This window comes from Cyclopterus lumpus, chromosome 2 (assembly GCF_009769545.1).
Source record: "Cyclopterus lumpus isolate fCycLum1 chromosome 2, fCycLum1.pri, whole genome shotgun sequence".
NCBI lineage: Eukaryota > Metazoa > Chordata > Actinopteri > Perciformes > Cyclopteridae > Cyclopterus > Cyclopterus lumpus.
This window is the reverse complement of record NC_046967.1, coordinates 9547929-9569298: the sequence shown is the minus strand read 5'-3', so window position 1 is coordinate 9569298 and position 21370 is coordinate 9547929. Positions and strand designations below refer to the sequence as shown.

The following is a 21370-nucleotide window of genomic DNA, read 5'->3' as shown; positions in this document are numbered from 1 at the left end:
GCATTCCTCGCATGCATTCGGGCGGCTTGAAAGTACTTTTTCCACCCTCCTCTCTCTTTAACTTTTGTTTATATGCAGGGCCGCCTCTGCTGATGTAAATTATTGCAAGAGTGTTGGGGTGAATGATCACAGGTTTCGGGCCATTAAAATGGGACAAAATCATTAACTCAAGTATTAATGCACAGCGGAGCCTCGTGTTTCCCACAAAAGGCCTTTAAGTACTTCTCGACGCCGAGTTAAACAACATGTGGTAAGCAGTGGGCCCACTGGTAACACAGAGCAGCTGATTTCATCCTAAAAATAAGCAACATGACTCAAAACATGAATGAGCTACCATCCCTTTGAATTCCAAAATGCACATCAGACTAATGTAAAATTGAAACACGATTAGAATAAATCAAAGAAACGCTCTGAACAATCTGTTCTCTGGATAAAATACACATTTCAAGCTCTCTTAATATTTATTGAAATATGTCATGATGGTTTCTGGACTGAACAGAGCACTCTTTTGTTCACTTTTGTTTTAGATGAATGTCATTTAAACTAAATACTATTAAACATTAATCATATTACGGGCCTGATAACCATGAAATTACAAAGCCAAACTTTGCCAACCACACACACACACACACACACACACACACACACACACACACACACACACACACACACACACACACGTGTCTTCTTCTCAACCACCAATCACGTTCCAGGTGCCTCACCCGTTTTGAAGATCTCGTAGCGCAGCGAGAAGCCCGCCCCTTGGTGAGCGTAGTCCGAGACGAACCGGATCTGGAGGGAGGATCCCGATGAGATGATTGGCGCCGGGGCGATGTTGCTGCAGTGACGACCCAGAACATCGGCGTTCTCCGAAGTGCCGTCGCGGATCTCGATGAAGTCATACCTGGTGGAACAACAAAGGGAGAGGTGATTTCCTGTGGCTGGAAAAGAAAAACAATCTTGGGTTTGCACTGAGCTTAACGCAGCAGGAAGGAATTAAGAGAGGTACAAGGGATAAAAGGAGAGCATGCACGGGGAGATAAACATAGATGGATAGTTATGGGGTTATGCAACCAGCTAAGCTAATAAAAAACAGACAGGTGTTGCCATCAGAGTTCAGCCTCGGGACAGAATACACAGTGTCCAAGAAAAGCATTTCGGAGCACAACATTAATACACAAGTAAATATATCTGCCACAGACTTGGCTCTCAGTCAAAGCGTCTCCAGTGTTCTCGTGCTCCTTCCCCTCAGCTGCATTCAATAAACGTAGCTCTCACAGGCCATTGTTGCTCGGGACAGCCAACTCAGAGCCCTTTAACGTCAGCTCGGGGGGACCAGCGATTCCCCCCAAATCACAGAAAACAAGATGGCAGGAGGGCTGCGTTCGCAAACGGAACACGCAATCCGAGGGGCAATCGGACAGCTGGGTGGATTCATTAATGAGGAGGCGTAAAAATAGACAGAGGAGCGTATGAAAAAATAAAGCGCAGAGGACTTGGAGAGAGGAAAGGTGAGCACGGGTTCGGAGAGAGAAATTAGGATAAATAAATGTCTAGAGGCTTTTTTGCTTCCACATGCTTGAGCCCTCAGCTCAATATAACCTTTGACTAGCCAACTGACCCTAAACGAGAAAAGCAAATTCTTAACTGTCAGGTGTGTGTGTGTGTGTGTGTGTGTGTGTGTGTGTGTGTGTGTGTGTGTGTGTGTGTGTGTGTTTGAGGAAAACAGAAAAAGAGCCAGAGAGAGAGAGTGTCCACCTGGCTGATCCAGAATTAGCTCGTAGCGCTGCGTGTGTCGTTCCTCTCACATTATTACAAACAGGCAGCGCGGCACAGTCCCAGACAGAATATAAATAACACGCCACTGCTGCCAGGTCTAATATAGGCATATATTAGCAATGCCAAATGAATGATAATTTTATTCTGAAGTACCTTTGCATCACGATCGGTATACGTTTAAATGGTGTTCACTCTCGATGTCACCACCATGCGTGTTCTCCAGGCGCTGCTTCCTGAGAAAGTTTCTATTCCTCCATTTACATCGACACGATTATTCATTCCTCAGACGGGTGCGTGCTATAAAACATCGTGCACTACCTCGAATCATGAAAGCTTTATTGACGTGATTAGGAAAGGACAGTATTGGAAGTTGTGGAAAACTCCATCATTTCTCTTTGTTATCATCTCAGCGCTTAAGTACTGTTTTAAGCGAGTTACACAGTATTTTACTTGAGGAATGTTATTCCTAAACAAGCCATCATTTTTTAAAAGGTAACCCTTTGAGTGTATGTGTGTGAACCCTGCATTGTTTGACTAAATCAGCATGTTATTGTATTTCAAGTTGCACAGCGGTGACGAATTTCCTCATAATTTTGATCTTCATTATCGTCATTCCGGGTTCTCTCGCTCTCTCTGGTGCTACTAAGTGTCTCTTCACCCCCTCCCCTCGTATAGTGATTCCCTGCGTGACTAACTGCACCGCCACAGGAGCCCTGCTGCTACACGGAGGACGCCCTCCCATCGTACTCCAATGCAAACACACTCCCAATTAGATCACGTGAAGAAGCCGTCAAAAAAAGACAACAGGGCCGCTGTCGTCTCACTAATTACCGCGATGGCTCCTTTGATGTGGGAGAAGCTTCGCAGACGTCTTCTGGGTATTTATCCACGCAGCATCGAAATGGGGGGGGGGGGGGGGGGAATCTCGACTTCCTCAAACTGAAAAGTAGTCGGTGAATCTGAGAGCTACCAATCAGCACTATAGGCTGTGTTCATTTATGGCATCTGAGCACTAAGACTGCTTTTGTGCGGCGTCTCGGAATAAAACGTGGATTAAGTAGAGTCACTAAGCCTCTTTTTTTGGGGGTGGGCTATCTCATTCCTGCAGTGTTCTGATTCCCATACAGAGCATTCAAGTTAAGACTGCTGATGGAGGGATAATCCCAGCCACAAATAATCTGGGTCGAAGTGGCAACATGTACAGGTGAGGATCAAAGTGAGAAAAGGCTGCAATGAGCCTGTAATGTCACCACAACATTGCCACCACCAGTAAACTGGCCGTCTTTTTCTGCAAAGTGCAAAAGTAAAGAATGACGAGGGTGTTATTTATCAGAGATGGAGGGTTCAATGAACGCTGGTATCGAGTTGGATTACGGGAATTGCATCGTTTTTGACTAAAAGTCCGGATCCGTCTGCCTCTGGAGGCCCTGAACTGTACGGAAGTGCACAACACTAAATCGTTGGAGTGCTCCTTCGCCAAATTCACATTATATCTGTGCACCGGCGTGGAAGAACACGTGTGAATTATTCAAAAGACAGATGTCATTCCTTTCTCTAAAGCGAGCCGTGTATTTGTGCCGACCATTGGAGACAAGTTCCCGTGTGCCACCGGCAGTTCGAGTATATGATGGTTGTGGTGGTGGTGGTGGTCGTGGTGGGTGGGTGGGGGCTGAAAGCAGGGCCCGGGGAGCACTTTTGCTAGTGAGCACAGAAGTCCAATTCTCTTATACGTGTCTCGGTTGTAATCCTGCGTTACGGAGGCGATCGTGAAGGCTTTAGCCTGCGAGCTCCCACGGTGAGCCTGTGAGAGCCACCGTCTCTCCCTAAGTATACGCCTGCTTAGGGCTGTAACCGACACATGCACTCAAAACATGTGCCGACCAGGCGCACACATGCAGATAGGCCCAGACACGGGCGGACGCGGGCGCGCACACTCGCCGTCGTATCGCCAACGCCGAGGATAAAAGAGCTGAGAGCCTAATTAGGTTTTAATTGATTTCGGAGTGGGTCTCTATCCCTCTCCGTCTCCCTCTCTCTGCCTCGCTCTCTCTCCTGTCGTGGATTAGCGTCAGTGAGTGAGTGTTCCTCAGATGTGATTATTGACCCGCTCGCTCAGCCTCTCCCCGGGCTCTGATGAATACATGCATGAGGGCCTGACGTGTGAGAGCCCGCTGTCTGCCTCTCTCGAAAACACACACACACACACACACACTTCGCCGCATTCCACGACACACACACATAAATTATTCGTGCACACGCAGACCCCCGGGAAGACGTGCACAATAGCGTCGCGCGCACACACACACACACACACACACACACACACACACACACACACACACACACACACACACACACACACACACACACACACACACACACACACACACACACACACACACACACACACACACACACACACACACACACACACACACACACACACACACACACACACACACACACACACACACACACGCAGCCCAGATACCATTATTGCTGTTTTGATCCACACCCCGCCTACTACGTCTGACACCATCCATTCCCTGCTTTCTGTCTGTCTGGCGGTCTGTCTGGATCTGCATGGCCGGCCGGCCGGGCCCCCCCCACACACCTTCCTCATTTTGCCTATAGGGAATAGCTGGTGCAGAGGGAGAGGGGTTGAGGAAACTAAAAACCCTTAAGGGCCAGTAATTCTGCACCAGTCCAGACATGTCTTCTCTCCCTCTGCTCTCATATATCACTCCGCCCCTTCTGACAAAACAACTAATTGCCTTTCGCACCTTTGCTGTTTGTCGGGGACTAGGGACGTCCCCTCAGCACAGAGAACACACCTGCAGTATGTATACACTGTATGTATGTATGTTTACACGCCTCCCGACTAGACCAGCAGTCACTCTTTCTGCTGCGAGCACTAGTTTATAACTCTTGCTCTTGGGAAATCTGCACCAAAAAAAAAAAGAGTTCCGTCTGCAAAAGAAAACTAGCTTTGTGTTTCATTTTGCTTCATCAAACTACACAAAAGATTTACTCGTAATTTGCTGTGTGCGTCATGGTCGCCGGGATATATTTTTGTTTGTGCCCATAAAAGAGCAACAGCTGCTCGGGAACACCAGCAAACCAAACTTGGCTGTGCTCACACACTTGAGGCCTTTTCCTCTGTGCTGTGTGTGTGTGTTTTTTTTTTTAACCCTCCCAGTGAGTGTTTTCCACTCTTGGAGCACAAGATCCCGATCCGGTAAACAATGAAGAAACGTCTGTCGCTTCTTTCGTCTCCCTCTCGGTGATGGATACAGAATGCAGAAAGTAAGGCGGAGGGTGTACAGTAGACACACAAGCTTTTACACACATACACACACACACGCACACACACACACACACACACACACACAATCGGGACTCTAATAAACCATAAGTGCCTCTGAAATATTAACTAGATGCTGCGAGCGAAATCCCTGCAGATCTACAGGGCCTGCCATCTTCAATCTAGCCCCCAAAACAAATGGCACTCCTCTCTTCCACATCTCCTCATGCCTCACCCCCCCCCCCCCCCCCCCCCCCCCCCCCCCCCTGTCCATCACAGAGCCATACTTACACAAGGATGAGGCCAAACCGCTGACCACAGGCAGTCTGGGCTCGGCCCCGGACCTTCTAGAGCAGCATCGATCTGAAACATCAGACTATAACTGCTGTCTGAGCTGAAGCCGTGACCCCCGCTGCTCCTGCTGGATGCATTTTTAAAAAAAAATCCTCTATAAACATGTTTTTGAGATTGCTGCCGTTCATCCGGACCGAATTTAGACACCGGACATTTTGATCAAGTTGATTAAAGAAAGCGTTTTCGAAATGCCCGTTTAAAAAAAAAAAATAACTAAAAAAACATTTAATCATCCCTCTTACTTATTGTTTCCACATCACCGCGCTGACAACTGCAACAGTCTTGACCGCTGGGCGCCGATGACCATAATCTTGTCCGAAACGCCGGCCACGTGCCAGATATTGACGGATCTGAACCTGAACAACTCCCTTCAGTCGTGACCTCTGGCAAACTCATCCGTCTCTCCTCTCATCCTCAACCATCACCCTCCTGGTCGTCGTCATCCCCGTCTCTCTCTGCCCCGGGCCATCGGTGATCATTTATCGATTTCCCATTACAAGCGGAATACAGACATTGATCCCACACCTCTCTGCGCCCCCTCTGGGTATTAGTAATAGGGTGATATCATGCACACGGGAGAGCTGTTGCTCCGCCTCACTGTGAACAGGCATGTCCCGGTCCAAAGGGATTTACAGCTGGGTAAAGTTATAAACTTATATCATCAAATCTTCCCACCTCGGGCTGCAGTCAATAACAAATAACCAAATAAATATGTGAGAAGATAAAAACCACAAAGGCGGAAGAAATGCATCCTCCGGAATGACTACAGTGTTATGGCGCGTGCGTGTATGTATATATATATATATATATATATATATATATATATATATATATATATATGGGATTCTGTTTCCAGGTTTAATACAAGTGTGTAAAAATAAAAATGCCTCCTCCTCAGGCGAGAGGAGAGGGAGAACGGATGAACAAAAGGGAGGAAAGCGATAGATCAAAGAACGGGAGGAAGATGAAGCCAAAGAGAGGGAGGGAGAATCGTTCAGCTGGTGTATCACTAGGTAGCATCCTGGGGCTCGGCGATGGCAGATTGCATTAGAGATATGGGCCTGATATTTCATCTAGCCTTTATTACATTTAGTTCACATCAATCGGCTGGCTACCTGGAGGTAAGAGCTATTTGGCACGCAGCCGGACTCCCCCTGAAATGAAATCCTGAATTAAAGTGCCACCTCAGACACCGAGCGCCTGCATAACGCCGGGATTTGATTGCTGCAGTCGAGCCGCGGTTTGGCTACCTTTGCATCGTACTGACTGTTTGAACCCACTGAGGGGAAATCAGCTGGCCAGGGATATTAGCCAGAGTTCAGACCCCCTTGCCTGTGCTGACCGAGCACTTTCCTCCATTTTATAAGGGCTCAAAGTGCCCAAGGGGGGGGGAGGGGGGTGGTATGATGGCTCATGAGCACTCTTATGCCGACAGGTTGCGGGCTTAAGTGCGTACGTGAGTGTGTTTTGAAGCCTATCCAGTGAAAACATGTGTCCATTTACCATCTTTATGACCATGTTATCGTATATATATATATATATATATATATATATATATATATATATATATATATATATATATATATATATATATATATTGTTGTCCCTACAGGGATTCTGCGATCAGCAGTCCGGACCACGTAGCTCTGCGTCCTCCAGGTAGCACACAGCTCTGGTTTCCCCTGCTGCCGTCTCTGTAATCCCAGCTGTCACGCAGATTTTCAGCCCTGACCAAGATGGCGAGCCCTCCACCTCTGCAGCCCTCCGGCTCCCCTCGGACCCCCTAACCTCGCGGAGGACCGTGAAAACATGCACAAATCTACTCTCTGCTCCCTCACACTGCCGTGCCTAATCATACAGGCAACAAAAAAAAAAAGAAAAGCTGCTTGTAAAAAGCGCTACAGGGCCTCGGATCATTCCGGGTAAAAAAGCATAGCACACAACGGAGAGAGCGGGGATATCGAGCCGTACTTTGGCTTTTTCCACTTATTTCCGCTGCTATTTGTGAGCCCCGAAGGGAAACGCATCCTCCTTGAACACAGAAGGACAAACACATTAGTGCCAGAGGTTATGCATAAATAAATGTTGCCGTGATCCTCCTTTAAAAGGGGGTTATCACAAGGAGGCCGACTGGATAGACGGACACATGGATGGAGAGGGAATAGGGAATAGGGAAGAGGGAAGTGAGAAACGGAGCTGCGAGTCTTACAAACTAATACTCACTTACATGGTTACAGTTACTCACTCGGAGACGCCTTTTCCCCCACCCACGCTCGCTGACTCTCACACACACACACATGCTCACACTCACACATACAGGATGAAGGGAGATCGAGTGGGAGTGTGTGTTAGAGGGCAGGCCAAGGCCTCAGTCCCTCCAGGCGAGTGTAAAAAAAAAAAAAAAATCATCCCAATAAAAAAACCTGCTGCGGAAAAGGAGAAGCGAAGGAGGCAATTTCAGTTTTCTTTCCACCTCCCTCGGCCTCCTACTGCCCTGCGCGCCTCGGGCTGAGAGAGAAACTGCTCGACACACTGCTTATCAACAGCCGAGCCGCCACCGCAAGAAAGGCAAGTCCGGCGTGCTGCGGTGTTGACACCGCGACGCCGGTGTAAAAAGCGGTATTACAGAGGAAAATACTGCCAGAGAGATAATTACGTGACATTTTTTCCCCCCTTTTTTTCCACAAAAGGCGACAGAAACCCGGAGACACAAAGAACGAGACATCAAAAACGACGTTCGGCACGCAATAGACAATCGCTTACGAAGCCCTTTCGTCCCCAAGCTGCCATTGATGTCCTCATGAAAGTTACCTTTTCTTTTTTTTTTTTTTATCCTGGCCAGACAAATTGCTTTGTCAGAGAACAATGCAAAAGAAGAAGAAGAAAAAAACACCCGTGTAGCATTATTAATTCTTCAATTTGCAGAGAGAAGGGAGGGCTGGAGGAATAAATGGCCGTAACTGCATGCGACTAAACGGATACTACGTCTGCGCTCGCTTTAAGACAATGAGGAAGTCTCAAAGGGGGTGAATTGCGTAACATTCTCCATGACTCTGTTGTTGTATAAAAGGGGATTAAAGAGCGTGACTTCGTCCTCCTTCCTATGAGGTCAAGGACAATAGAAGGCCATATGATTTGGATTATTCATTTCTGTGAGAAAGGAAACTGACCAACGCAGTCACAAACAGCTGGGCTTCATTCTCCCATCTCTGTTTATTCTCTCTCTGCACCCCCCCCCCCCCCCCCCCCCCACACACACACACACACACACACACACACACACTTCATCTACGTCATCTGCCCCCAAACTCAGGCAACCCTGATCAAATAGAATAGGTAGTTAAAAAAATAATTCTCAAAATGTGTCTAAACTTTTGTGATGAGATCATCCTTTAAGGAAAATATCGTTTGGGGGAAAATAACGCATGACTTCATCGGTTCAACCAGTGAAAGAAACGCACGCACTAATTATCGAGACATTAAAATCATTCTTTCCGTGCGGTCTTTACTGGGAATAAGATGATGAGGAACATGCTCTGCTCTCTGAAGGTAACGTGCAGCTGACGTGCCCTTGAGCAAGGTATTTAAGCCAGTAGTTGCTCCACAGAAGGGACAATAACAACAAGTCTACGGTTGCACCGGGCAGCAACCAGAATGTTGTGTGTGCGATGGTGTGAATGTATAAAGAGCTTGTGCGCTCGCCATTCTCGCCATAAATAACAATTTCACAAAGGAAAAAAAACCCCGCAGTCCACTTAATGGTCTGCGTTTTGCAGAAAGCCGAACAATTAACATTTCCTTTGCCCCCCGACCTGTTGTGGTCAAAATGTGGAAAATGTTTCAACGGCTTGGGATCGAGCCAAACCGCGAGCAGCGAATAATAAAAAAAAAAAAAAGTGTCAAAAAGAGAAAAGAAGAAGAAGAAGAAGAAGAAGAAAAGAAACAGGAAATTGCTTATTTGAGATGCAAATGCCTTTGCAGCATACTAATGGAAATGTCAAAACAAATCCTCATTATAAAACCACATGAAGGCTTATTGGGTTCAGACATGACTCCATGTTTGCCGATCCTCCCCCCCCCCCCCCCCCTCCCTCCCCTCCACCCCGTCGTGGTCTTACTTGCAGTCCAGCCTCTCTATCTCAAAGTGTGGGTTGAAGTTGAGGACGATGCGCTGCGACGCTTCCGGCGCCGTGATGATCCAGTGGCAGTTCTGGTGAGGCGGGTACTCCAGTGGATAACCGGGGGAGGTGATGTAACCGGCCTCAGTGGCATCGAAGACGCCGCCGCACTCCGGCACTGTGAGGGAGAGACGGAAGAGCGGGGGCACAAGTTAGAGATTGTTAAAGTACGATTCGATTCTAAAAAAAAACAACACACGTTTTCTACATCTGTCATTTTTCCTGGCAGGGCAGGCCAGGCGTCAACGCCACCAACAAACAAACAAAAAAGTCCCCCAGTAAACGGCGGTGACGCTCCTCCGTTTATCTCGTTTCTCTGTGTGAAGATGTGATGAGCAACAAATGAGCGGCGAAACAAAGGAAGCAATTTAGGCCGTCAGCTTGGAGGAAATTGGAAAAAAAACTTCTCTATTGTGACTTTTCAATGCCAGTGGGACCACATGGGGTAAGCTATTAAAAACAATAACAGATCATCAATGCTGCATTTGTTGGACACGCACGCACGCACGCACACGCACGCACGCACACAGACACACACACACACACACACACACACACACACACACGCACACACACTTTTTGTCCCCCTCTTCCACACCCAGGCTCTTATCTCTCTCGTTGCCCCGTCGGGAGCGTTCACCAAGTGTAATTGTTGCTCCAGCAAGCCAATCTGCAAACATTAGGACACATTCCCCGATCCTATCACGCTCTCCCAGGAACAATAGCCTGCCAATGGCGTCGCTCGGCAGGCTTCGACAGGAAGTGACACGCAGACGGCCTGTCTAGCGGGGGTTCTGGGAGGGGGGGGGGGGGGGGCACCCCGACTCTGTAATGAGAAGCTCGCGCGGCAACAAAAGGCCCTATTCTCTGCTCGCGCTTTGCGTTATCTCCCATAAACACGGCAAACACATCAACTCACATGCACATCCACGTAGAAACATGTATTTTGCATGTGCACACACACACACACACACACAATGGGGCATCACACTCACGCGTACGCAGCGTTGTGCACAATGATTCTTTTATTACTCTTGCATTGCAATAGATTTGCAGGCGTTATTATTCTCTACGGAGACATAGGAGCAACGTGCTCTCCATGACAACCACAGGGGGTGGGTGTGTGTGTGTGTGTGTGTGTGTGTGGGGGGGGGGAGGGGGGGGGGGGGTTAGCTCTACCGCTGTATATGTGTGTGGTTGCTGATGCGCCAGGGGATCTCTAAATGTAATGAACTTTGTGATATTGAACTCAACGCAACAAATGTTTTCTTAATATTGTAGCTGAATAAGGGAAACAACATCCAGAGGATGTGAGGCAACAACGTGGAGCTGATGGTACACTGACATTAACAATGCACCGCCAAATGGTGGGCTTAACCACTCTGCCAGCTGAGATGTATCTATTCTTGACAGAAATGGGTTGATATTCCTGCCTGTTTCTTTCACATTTCTGTGAAAGCATCAATAAAGGAAGCAGGGGAAAAAAAAGAAAAAAACATCACCAAAGGCTTGAAGTGTAATAGACCCTTCAAGTGTTGACATTTCCACCGCCCATTGTGCTTAAAAGGCACACTTAAGATTCTCTGACATTTGATGGAGCTGCGATGGCTTCCTCACTTTGTTGCTGGAGAGCAGCGGTGCCCACGCTCTCACACACCGGGCACACGCAGCTGAGCGGTGATTTCATGCGAGTGCACGACTCCAGCCGCCCACGAGCGTGCACGCAGATACACGCAAGTTCGGCTATACGTGTGCACGTGCGAAGGCACGTGCGGGGGATGCGTGCTTAAACACAAACCCACGCTTTTTTGATATATATATACACACACACACACACACACACACACACACACACACACACACACACACACACACACACACACACACACACACACACACACACACACACACACACACACACACACACACACACACACACACACACACACACACACACACACAGCCGCAGCTCCGTGTTCAAACGGCCACCCACGCACACACACATCCACATACATGCAGAGGGCCTGTCAATCACAGTGGCCGACAGAGGTGGGGAAAAACAGCTAACTGAAACATTTCAAAAAGATAGCAGGGATGGCAAAGGATGACAGACACACACACACACTCATACACACACACACTCATTGTTGTGCAGGAGGCTATCGGCACGCAGAGCCGCGGCAGATTAAGCCGTTTGGGGGGGAATCCTGCAGCCTCAACACTTTTTTCCCCCTGAGCTGCCCATTCAATGGCCCCCGGGAAGGATGAAGAGGAAGGGGGGATTACAGCGAGAAGGAAAATGGAAGAGGCGAAAAGGAGAGGATGAAAGGGAGAGAGGGAGAGGAGGGTTGAAAGAAGAGGAGAGACAGTGAGGCGATGGATAAAAGATGGATGGAGAAAGAAGGGGGAAGATTGATAGGACGGGCACGAGGGTGAAGGCGGTGGGTGGGGTTGATGTACGACGGGCGGGTGCGAGGGCCTAGGTGGGAAGAGTGAGGGAGAGAGGGGGGGGGGGGGTGACAGGCGGAGAGCGAGCGAGGGAGGGAGGGAAGGAGGGAGGGAAGGAGGTGACAAAAGGTGATGAGGAAGGAGAAATACAGAGGGTGAGGAAGAGAGAGAAGGATGCAGTGAGCGAGTGAGAGAAGAGATGAAGCGAAGGGACTGTGTGTGTTGGTGTGTGCGTGTGTGTGTGTGTGTGTGTGTGTGTGTGTGTGTGTGTGTGTGTGTGTAGAAAGCCTGACGAGCCTCATTAAGACATGCCTACTATCCAGCAGCTCCCTGTAGACACTGACCCCACTGGGAAACCTCTGTCAGTCAGCTCTCACACACACTAGCACTGGCAGTGTGTGTGTATGTGTGTGTGTGTTTGTTGCTTCTGCTCAGAAAAAAAAGAATGATGGGGATGCAGCAGCAATATATCTGTTCTAAATGAATGAGAACATTTTCTCACGACAGACGTGTTTATTTTTCGCTAATTGCTTGGATATGGTTGGATATGTATACGACATGAGCGTGCGTGTGTGCACGCGTGTGCGTGTGTGTGTGTTTCACTGCTAAACAGAACTTGTGGTGTTGAATGAGTAACACAGAGGAAGCACTCAGGAGCTGCCAGCAAGCTTCATGAATTACACTGTCTCTTCTATTAGAGGAGCCAATCTGTCTACACACACACACACACACACAAACCCCACATATGTTTCTACCATGCGGGGACCAAACTTCTATTAGGCTCCATGTGAACAATGTCACCACTATGTTTGTACACACTGTATGTAAGAGCGAGCGTGTATTTGCAAACGTGTGTTTTTCCATTATTATTCCGGATGAAACTGAAATGCAGCAAAAATATTACGTGTGTGTGTGTGTGCGTGTGTCCACGTCTATTGTTTGCGCCGTAGATTCTGTCAAAGAAGTGAATGTTAAGTGAGATTTGTGCGCGCACATTTTCCAGTCACTCCAGATCAAGTCGAACCCAGGAGATGTCTTTGTTTGAGCCGCGAGTGCCTTTATCTTCATTATCTGGGAAAATGTGCATATGTCTGCATGTCTTAGCTCGCGCTCTGTGTGTGTGTGTGTGTGTGTGTGTGTGTGCACACGTGCGCTCTCATTTCTATTAGCCGCCTTATCGGGAAAAGTATGGCGTCACGCTCTGGGATAAGCTGCGAGTGTGAGGAGAGGCGCTGATAAATCCCTCCATCATTCCTAGTGTCTCCCCCTCCACCCTCACCCACCTTAATTAAAAAGTGCTATCGCCCAGAGTGAGGGAATGAGAGGGGAGAGTGGGCCGCACTCATCCATTCAGTCAAGAGCAAGGGGTTGTCTCTCTGACTGCTTTTAATCTCACCCGTTCCACACTAGACTGGACCCCGGTAGAGGGAGAGGATGAGGAGGAAGGGCGAGGAAGAAGAGAGATTCACTTTCATCCGGCCTCGAGCTCTAACACCTTCATGCGGCGCTCTGGGGGAGGAGAGGAGAAATCCTCCCTGATGTATACGATTAAATATCACCAAGAGGCCCTTTTTACAACTTTCGGGGGGCCTTTTTTCTATTTTTACTGACATACTTGTTTGTTTGGTGTGTGTGCGTGTGTGTGTGTGTGTGGCGACAACACACCTGAAAATATACAACAGTGGACATTATGTCCTCGCTCGTGAGATAAAAGTTTGCAAGTTTCCCCCCTCAACTCACACAATGTCCAATATTAAATAACTTCATAACGTATCTACCTGAAGACACGGAAATGGACCAAACGACAATCAGCCCGGGGGTGCAGACAAAAGATTTTTGTTTAACAGTGTTAAATGTGTTGAAAAGGGGATTTCTTTCTTTTTAAGAACTATCAAAAGCGACATGAAAGGCAGATAAATATCCCTAAATCCTCTTTTCCTCCCTCTCCGTCTCCTTTACTTTCTCCTCCTCCTCCTCCTGCCGCCCTAACAGGATAAGTGCCCCCGTGCTAATCAGCTAAATGCACAGCGCTGGCCACGGTGATCAATGGTTCGATGGATCAATGGAGTAAACAGATGGTTGCCAGGGCCTGCAGGGGGCTGGGGGGGTGGGGGTGTTCGGTGGCGTGGACCTAATCCTGAACGCTACCTGACTGACTGTGACTACAGTATCATGTCTCTCTTCTCCCTCGGCGTGCTCCTTTTGTCTCGAACCTGCACAGCCGGAGCACTTTGCACAAAAGATTCCTTAAAGTGTGGAAACGGCTTGGGGGGCGGGGGGGGGGGGGGGGGGGGGGAGGGGCTGTGAAGGATGGAGCTCTGCTGCAAGAGCCTTGGTGATTTGTTGCCCCCCACTCCACCTTACAGAATGTTACCTTTCAGTGGAACCGACTGCTTAGAAGAAAAAAAAAACCTTCCTGGGGGAGGATTGCAATCCTTACAAAAAGCGGCGTTCTTTTTTTAATTCACACTCTTCAGTCTTTTCCTCGTGTTGCCCTTTCCTCTTTAACCCCTCTCGTGAATTACAGTACATTTTAAACGCGTATGCCTCTTGACAATGCTAAACCCCCTCCAGCTCCCGTCTAAACCTGTCCCTGGGCGCCCGTTAAGACCCCCCAACCCCCCTCGCCCTCCCTGTGTGGCTAATGCGCCATAGTGAAAAGACCCAGCTCTGTTTTATTTATGGGGGTCTTGTTTTTAATTTCACCCCAAGTGCGACGGGGCTGCTCCGGAGCTTACCTGCCTGGTATTGAACGGGCCGCTCGGTTTGTCTTTGGCTATGAATGCTAATAGGTGACCTTGTTTTTTCGCAGCCGACACCTCCTGAGACCGGGGGGGGCGATTAAAACTCAAAGAAATGCAAAGGTTTGAAAAGGGCAATGGCATAAAACAAATAGAGAAATGTTTTTTAAAAAAAGGAAAAAAGAGCAACGAAGAAGATCAAAACGGCAAATTCAGCCAGGGACTTAACATTTGGAAACAAAAATAAATGATTTTCAATGAATAGAAATCCAACTCTGGAGGAAGTCGATAGCAAAAGGTGGGAGAGGATGCACAGCAGCCCACTCAATAAACATGCAAATGAGATGCTTAATGGCCTGAATGGTAATGCTCGTGGTTGGGAATAATTGATGCACATGTCACCGAGTCAAACTAGTGTGATTACAGTACAAGTGGATTCGAAGTCCTTCCGCTTCGGGTATAAAGACCGCAGCAAATAGGTATTGAGAGGACGTTTCCCTGTTCCACATGAGGACGCCACCATGCAGGGAACAGCAGGCCACCGCAGGCCACCGCTGCAAATGTCCAAGCACAGAGCATCTTTCATGGGTCGTCGACCTTTCAGACCACACAAGGTTTACACCATCGTTTTGTTCCACAACATTGTCTTCTTTTTATTATTTTTTTTAAAAAAAGGGGAAACTACTGGAAAATGTACCAAGCTGCTCCAACCAGATGGGGACGATGATCAGAAGCAGGAACCTTTAATGTCACGTCAGTGTGCTTCAGTTCCATTCTGGAGCAGTCCGTTGTTTCTAAATGGTGGATACACTGCACTTCTAACCACATTGTCGCACCAGACGAGTGTCACTTCATAAACCCGTGTGTTCCCTCGAAAATCCAGTTGCCCTTTTAACTGCGTGACCCCATGCGCGCTTTGATGTCGCCCTTTTCCTCTCGCACTCTGCTCGATGCACAATCCACCTCCCCCCCAAGTCCTCCTCCTCCTCCTGGTTCCCTTCTGTTTCTTCACATTAAGACCCGGTGGATTCTCTGCGCCCTAGCTTTGCTTCCATTCTTCTCTGCAGTCAGTCACTGTCTCTCTCTCTCTCTCTCTCTCTCTCGGCTGCACCCTCCTCCTCCTCCTCTCTGAACCTCCCCTGTCTCCGTTCTGTTCCCCTTCAGTCTCTCTTTCCTCTGGCATCTGTGTGTAATGTGGCTCTTGAGGGGAGCATAGAGGCAGGGACATGTGGTGCAGTGTCTTGGCAGGGGAGAGAGAGAGAGAGAGAGAGAGAGAGAGAGAGAGAGAGGGTGGGAGGGGGGCTAGCTTCTTGCTTGCCTGATGGCTGCCAAGAGGCCCACATCTGTCTCTGATCAAGAGGTACAGAGGCAGCCATGAAACACAAACGCGCAGAGACATAGAGAGGGATGGCTGGGCTGACTGTCCTGTTTACAACAAGTAGCCTAAACAAGAGGGAGAGCCCACATGAAGTGAACGGAGCTCTTCTAGGGTGGTGTCGCAACGACTCAGCAGTCCCCCCCCTCCTCCTCCTCCTCCTCCTGGCAGAGAGGAGGACTCCGGCCACATGTAGAAGATACCACACGTCTTAGACACTCAAGTGTGTTATTAAATGATTACTCTGTTATAAACGAGTGAATAGGCAGGATGGAGTAACCCCCCCCCCCCCCCCCCCCACACACACACACACACACACAACATCCAGAAACATTATGGAAAAAGCTGCGTAAAACGCGCATCCACATTAAATAAATATTAACTGTGACAACCCCCCAGTATAAAAGCAACAAGAGTGCGAGAGGAGCTAAGCGCGTGAGCTAAAGGCCATGTGTCATCCCACCGGTGGCGTCACTACTCTGCATGGTGGCCCCAACAGACCAACCATTCCCCACCATCCGCCCGCACGTGCATTGGTCAAAAAAACTAAAACGAAGCAACAATTCATTATTGAGATTATGGGATCGTCTCACCAGTTGGACCACCGGGTGTTAAATCCACACCCGGTAATGAGGCTTCTAAATCAAACGTGGCGCTGTTTCCGACTTGAGCTTCGCTCTCTGTGCCGTTTCCGTGCGTTACGCGAAGAATGATCCCCGTTTAAGTACCTTAAAGCAAGGCTCCGGATCCCTACCAGCTGCAAGGCTGCTATTCTGCGGCTCATCCTGCACTATAATCGCCCTGCTTATTGTTAGAAGATCGCTGAGAGCGCACGGAGGAGGTGACCGCGCGCCGCCGCCTGGAGCTGCCGGAGCTCGGCCACCAGAGCTCAGCCACCAGCACCGCCTTCGCCCTGCACAGACAACCCCGAGGAGCACGAGGAGATACTGAAGGAGGGTAGACGTGTGGTGGCTGAGGAAGATAATGCTTAGAATGGGGATGATTACAGTCTTATTAGTGGAATCCTACGGTGACAGTGTTGCTTTTACGCACGGTTTCGTGGACACCAGAGAATTCATAAAAATAGCAGGTGATAGTGCAGCATACTCCTAAAACGTGTTCTCATCCGGATGTGAGGACGCATTTTAATCAGGCACAGGTTTGTTTGTTTACTTCCCTTGATGAATAATTAAATCACAGGAAAAACAAAGGGGGGAGAACTCGGAGTAAACAATGTGATATATGCATATAATCGGCTCATGCACAGTCCAGTGAGCAGCTCCCAGTCGAGCTGGGACAGATAACTGTTTCTAAATATTTCATGTTCTTTATTTTTAAACGTGTAACAAACAGCTGGCTTGGCACAAGGTGGCACTGTATTAGTCAGACTTTAAATTAAAAAGTAAACTTGGTTTGGGTTCAGACACAATATATATATTGACATATATATAAATATATATATATATATATATATAAATTCATGTGCGTAAATATAAATGTACACATATGTGTGTGTGTGTGTGTGTGTGTGTGTGTGTGTGTGTGTACATGCACACACATTAACCTTTTCTCAATGTCTCCCTATTTAGAGAAAATAATATATAAGAAACCAAGACAACATTGGGTCTGCTTATCACACAAAAATGCCTTTACCATGCAGCATATTATTGTGAAACACATGACAGGGATCTCCTGACAAATAAATGGCTAAACTAATAGCGTAAACCCAGCAGATGAAACCAAATGTCGCGTGTAGACTGCGTTACAATAGTATTTATGTTCCATTTGGCGTGTTTTGGTGGAGACAGACCGACCACGCGTGCGTCAAGAAATCAAAGAAGTAACTCAAACTCACCATCTTCGCCTCTGACTCTCAATGCCAGATGACAAATTGTGATTAAAAATCCAATCAGCGATGACTCAAAATCCATCTTGGATGACGTTGAAACTCGCGGCGAGCTTAAACTTTACAACGTGTCCACCTCGTAGTATATATATATATATAAATATAAATATATATATATATATATATGCTGCCGTTCCTCCCCAACAGAAAAAAAAAAAATCCACACCCCTGTCGGACCCAAAACACCGCTGGCAGCAGTCAAAGCGAGACCACTTCAGGAATAATCCCACGGCGTTTATCAGACCGTTAGTGGAGGAAACTGTGTGCCAACTACATGTCATTGATAGAATTATATGTGCCTTTTAAGTCTGTCCATTTACTCAACCTCATCCCAAATGGAGTGAACAAACAAACTCCTTGATCAATACGGCGTGCGCTCCGCAGCTGGGAGGCTTCGGGCGATATCTGCGCTCCAGAGAGAGAAGCGGCTCCAGGGTGCGTCAGGCTCCGACGGAGAGACTCTCATTCCCCCCACACCCCTGTAGAGGCTCGGTAGTAGCAAGTCCACAGCCGCAGCTCTCAAAGAAAGCACGAGTCCGAGTGTCGGTGAGGCTGTTTTTTGTTTTTTTTTACATTTATGCTCACAGAATAATAAATTAGAAGGAGGCAAAAAAAAAGGTGTTGCGCTCTTGCTCTCCAAAAAAAAAAACCCAGTAGAGAGACACCGTGCCACCTCCTGCTGCAGCGCTCGTCTCTGCTGCCTGTCTTTCGCTCTCTGGTAGCGGCTCCGTACAGCCTGACACCGGACCAGCGTGTGGACGCGTCTGGGGGGCGTGTCTACTGAGTGTGTGTGTGTGTGTGTGTGTGTGTGAGTGTGTGTGCTGGAGTGATCGCGCTTTTGAGCTGAGCAGCTATCGCGTTACAGTCACGGCGCCTCGGCTCCGCCCCCTCCCGTAGGTCGCTGATCACAGGGAGGGAGAGAGAGAGATCGAGAGAGGGGGAAAGGGGGGGGGGGGGCCCGTGCACGCCCCCCCCCCCCCCCCCCTCCTCTTTCAGAAGATCCCACAGATATGCGCTCTTCCACACAGATAACACACATTGTAATGGTAAACCAGGATGCAGAGCTTCTCCTGAGGCTGCCTTCAAAGGAACACGGAGGGGGGGGGGGGACCCTCAGAAAGTGAGTGAGGGAGGGAGTGTCTCCACTGGGGTAAAGGGGGGTGTGCGCAGCAAAACATGGCACGAGGCCGCCTTTCAACCACAACACACATCAAACTCCACCGGCCAATGTCGGAGCCCTCAGCTCAACGGAGGGGGGAGACCACCACCTCGGCCCTGCCCAATCTCTGCCCTGCAATCAACAGGCCTAAATACAGAGCGGGAGGCCGTGTAATGACACAGCTCGTGAGCCCAAAATAATCTGCTGAGAAAGGCCTCTCCAGCGTCCAGCCCATGTGCCCTGCCTCTGGCTTGTGTTACCGTGTAATGTAAGGGGGCTGTGGCTGTGTAATGAGGTACAGTATGTGGCCTCGCTGGCATCTTTATTTGGAGCCGCTAGGTGCATTCCGACAGGTCAGGCCACATGGGAGACTTTAGGGGGCGATGGAACACACAGCGCACCTCCCCCCCCCCCCCCCCCCCGTCACGGTGAGCAGAAAAATACGGTGAGCAGAAAAATAATACGCTTCTGGAGTCTTCATCCTCTTGTTCTTCCCATGACAGCCGTGAGCCCGTAAACAAAGTCAACAAAAGACCCCCAAATGCCCTTGACAGAGGGTTGTGTGACAGGCCCGGGTGTCACTGTCTGCCTGTCACCCCCCGCTCTGCACCACCCACCCCCCAGGTTGACGAGATGCCATCAACTTGCAGCTTTCTTACAGACTTGTCAGTCATTTTTTTCGCCTGAGGGTGCGGCGGCTGTCAGGCGTCAATGTGATTGGCTAATCTGAGCCTTCTGGGGGGGGGGGGGGGGGGGGCAACTGTATTGTGTTGTTTTTGTATGGCGTTGTTTTTGATGCATGTGTGTATCGATGAGTGGGCATTGATTAAACTCTTTTTGATGAGCGCAGGTGCCCCCCCTCCCCCCCCCCCCCCCGGATGACTCTTTCACAGAGACAGAGAGAGATAAAGAGCGATAAAGAAAGAGAGAGAGAGAACACAGCCACCAAGAGACCTTCATGCAACACTGGGTCACTTCTTACTCCAACCCCTCCCCTCCCAGTCCCCAAAGGTCATTTGATACTCCTCTATCCCATTTGTCAACATCTCTAGCCCCTCGCCGTCGGCCCTCAAACCCCCCCCCCCCACCCCCCAAATATTGGGTCAACGCATGGCTAATGGAGGGCAACCGTCCACCAGAGAACCAGAGAAAGAGAGGAAATGTTGCATCGATCCCACAAGGGGAACACGGTCGCCTTCATGTAATTGGGTGATGCTATTTTCTTTTTCTTTCCCTATACATGCATTGTGAGTTTCTGTGCACGTCGCGTCTCGGTGTCGGAGGCGGTGTACGTACCACAGCGGTGAAATCAAACACGCGACCTGCAGCCGCGACCTGCGAGCCTCTTTCGGGTTTTATCATTCGTATTCCAACCGTCGTCTCCCGGCCCTAAAAATACAGTCGACAAATGGCTGCCATACAGGGCAGCACACCTGGGCTGCGTTCACTCGTGGGTGGTGGAGGGGAACACAACAGGGTCTTTTTGTGCATGTGTGTGTGTGTGTGTGTGTGTGTGTGAGAGAGAGAGAGAGAGAGACGGGGAGAGACAGATAGCAACTGCTGCCATACTGTCTCTCTTATCACAACCTGCCCCGGAGACTGACAGCATGACTGATAACTCTCCCTCTCTCGTTCTCTCCCCGGGTCTCTGTCTCAAACACACACACACACACACACATCTCTCTACATCTTTCCCTCTCTCAACACCTCTCCTCCCCCCCCCGTCTTTACCATTTTCGGCCGCGGGTTCAAGGAGGAAACCGTGCGAGAGTCTCGTCGTCTCCTCGGAGAGGCTGAGTGATCGCAGTCGAGGCCTTCAGCTTTCCTCTCTTCATCACCGACGGACACGGTTTTAGATCTAACGGCCGGGGAGATAAGCTAGAGATAGCCTCGACTTGACCCTGTCAACATCAAGGGGTCAAGGAGGGAGTTTTATGATCCTCTTTGGTATTCATTGTGACACCTGAGCTAGCGAATATCAGAGCACTCCATCAATTTTTAGTGATGTATAAGAACATGAACTGTTACACACCTAAACACCTACACACACCTACACACACACACATTAAAGTATTAAAATGCTGCATCTCTAATCTTGAAACAGTTCTGTTTGTTGTATTTTTTCA

The 21370-nt window shown here is 48.8% G+C and overlaps 1 protein-coding gene across 1 annotated transcript in view; it reads right to left on the bottom strand.

The window, feature by feature from the left end:
- LOC117746116 (neuropilin-2-like) overlaps positions 1-18110 on the bottom strand; it is a 53632-nt gene extending 35522 nt beyond the window's left edge. The window contains exons 1-3 of the mRNA XM_034554990.1: positions 18035-18110; positions 9556-9733; positions 723-904 (exon numbers count right to left, since the gene is read on the bottom strand). Of these exons, the coding sequence (XP_034410881.1) occupies positions 723-904; positions 9556-9733; positions 18035-18110 (436 nt within the window). The remainder of the gene's footprint in view (positions 1-722; positions 905-9555; positions 9734-18034) is intronic.
- Positions 18111-21370: the final 3260 nt, after the last annotated feature.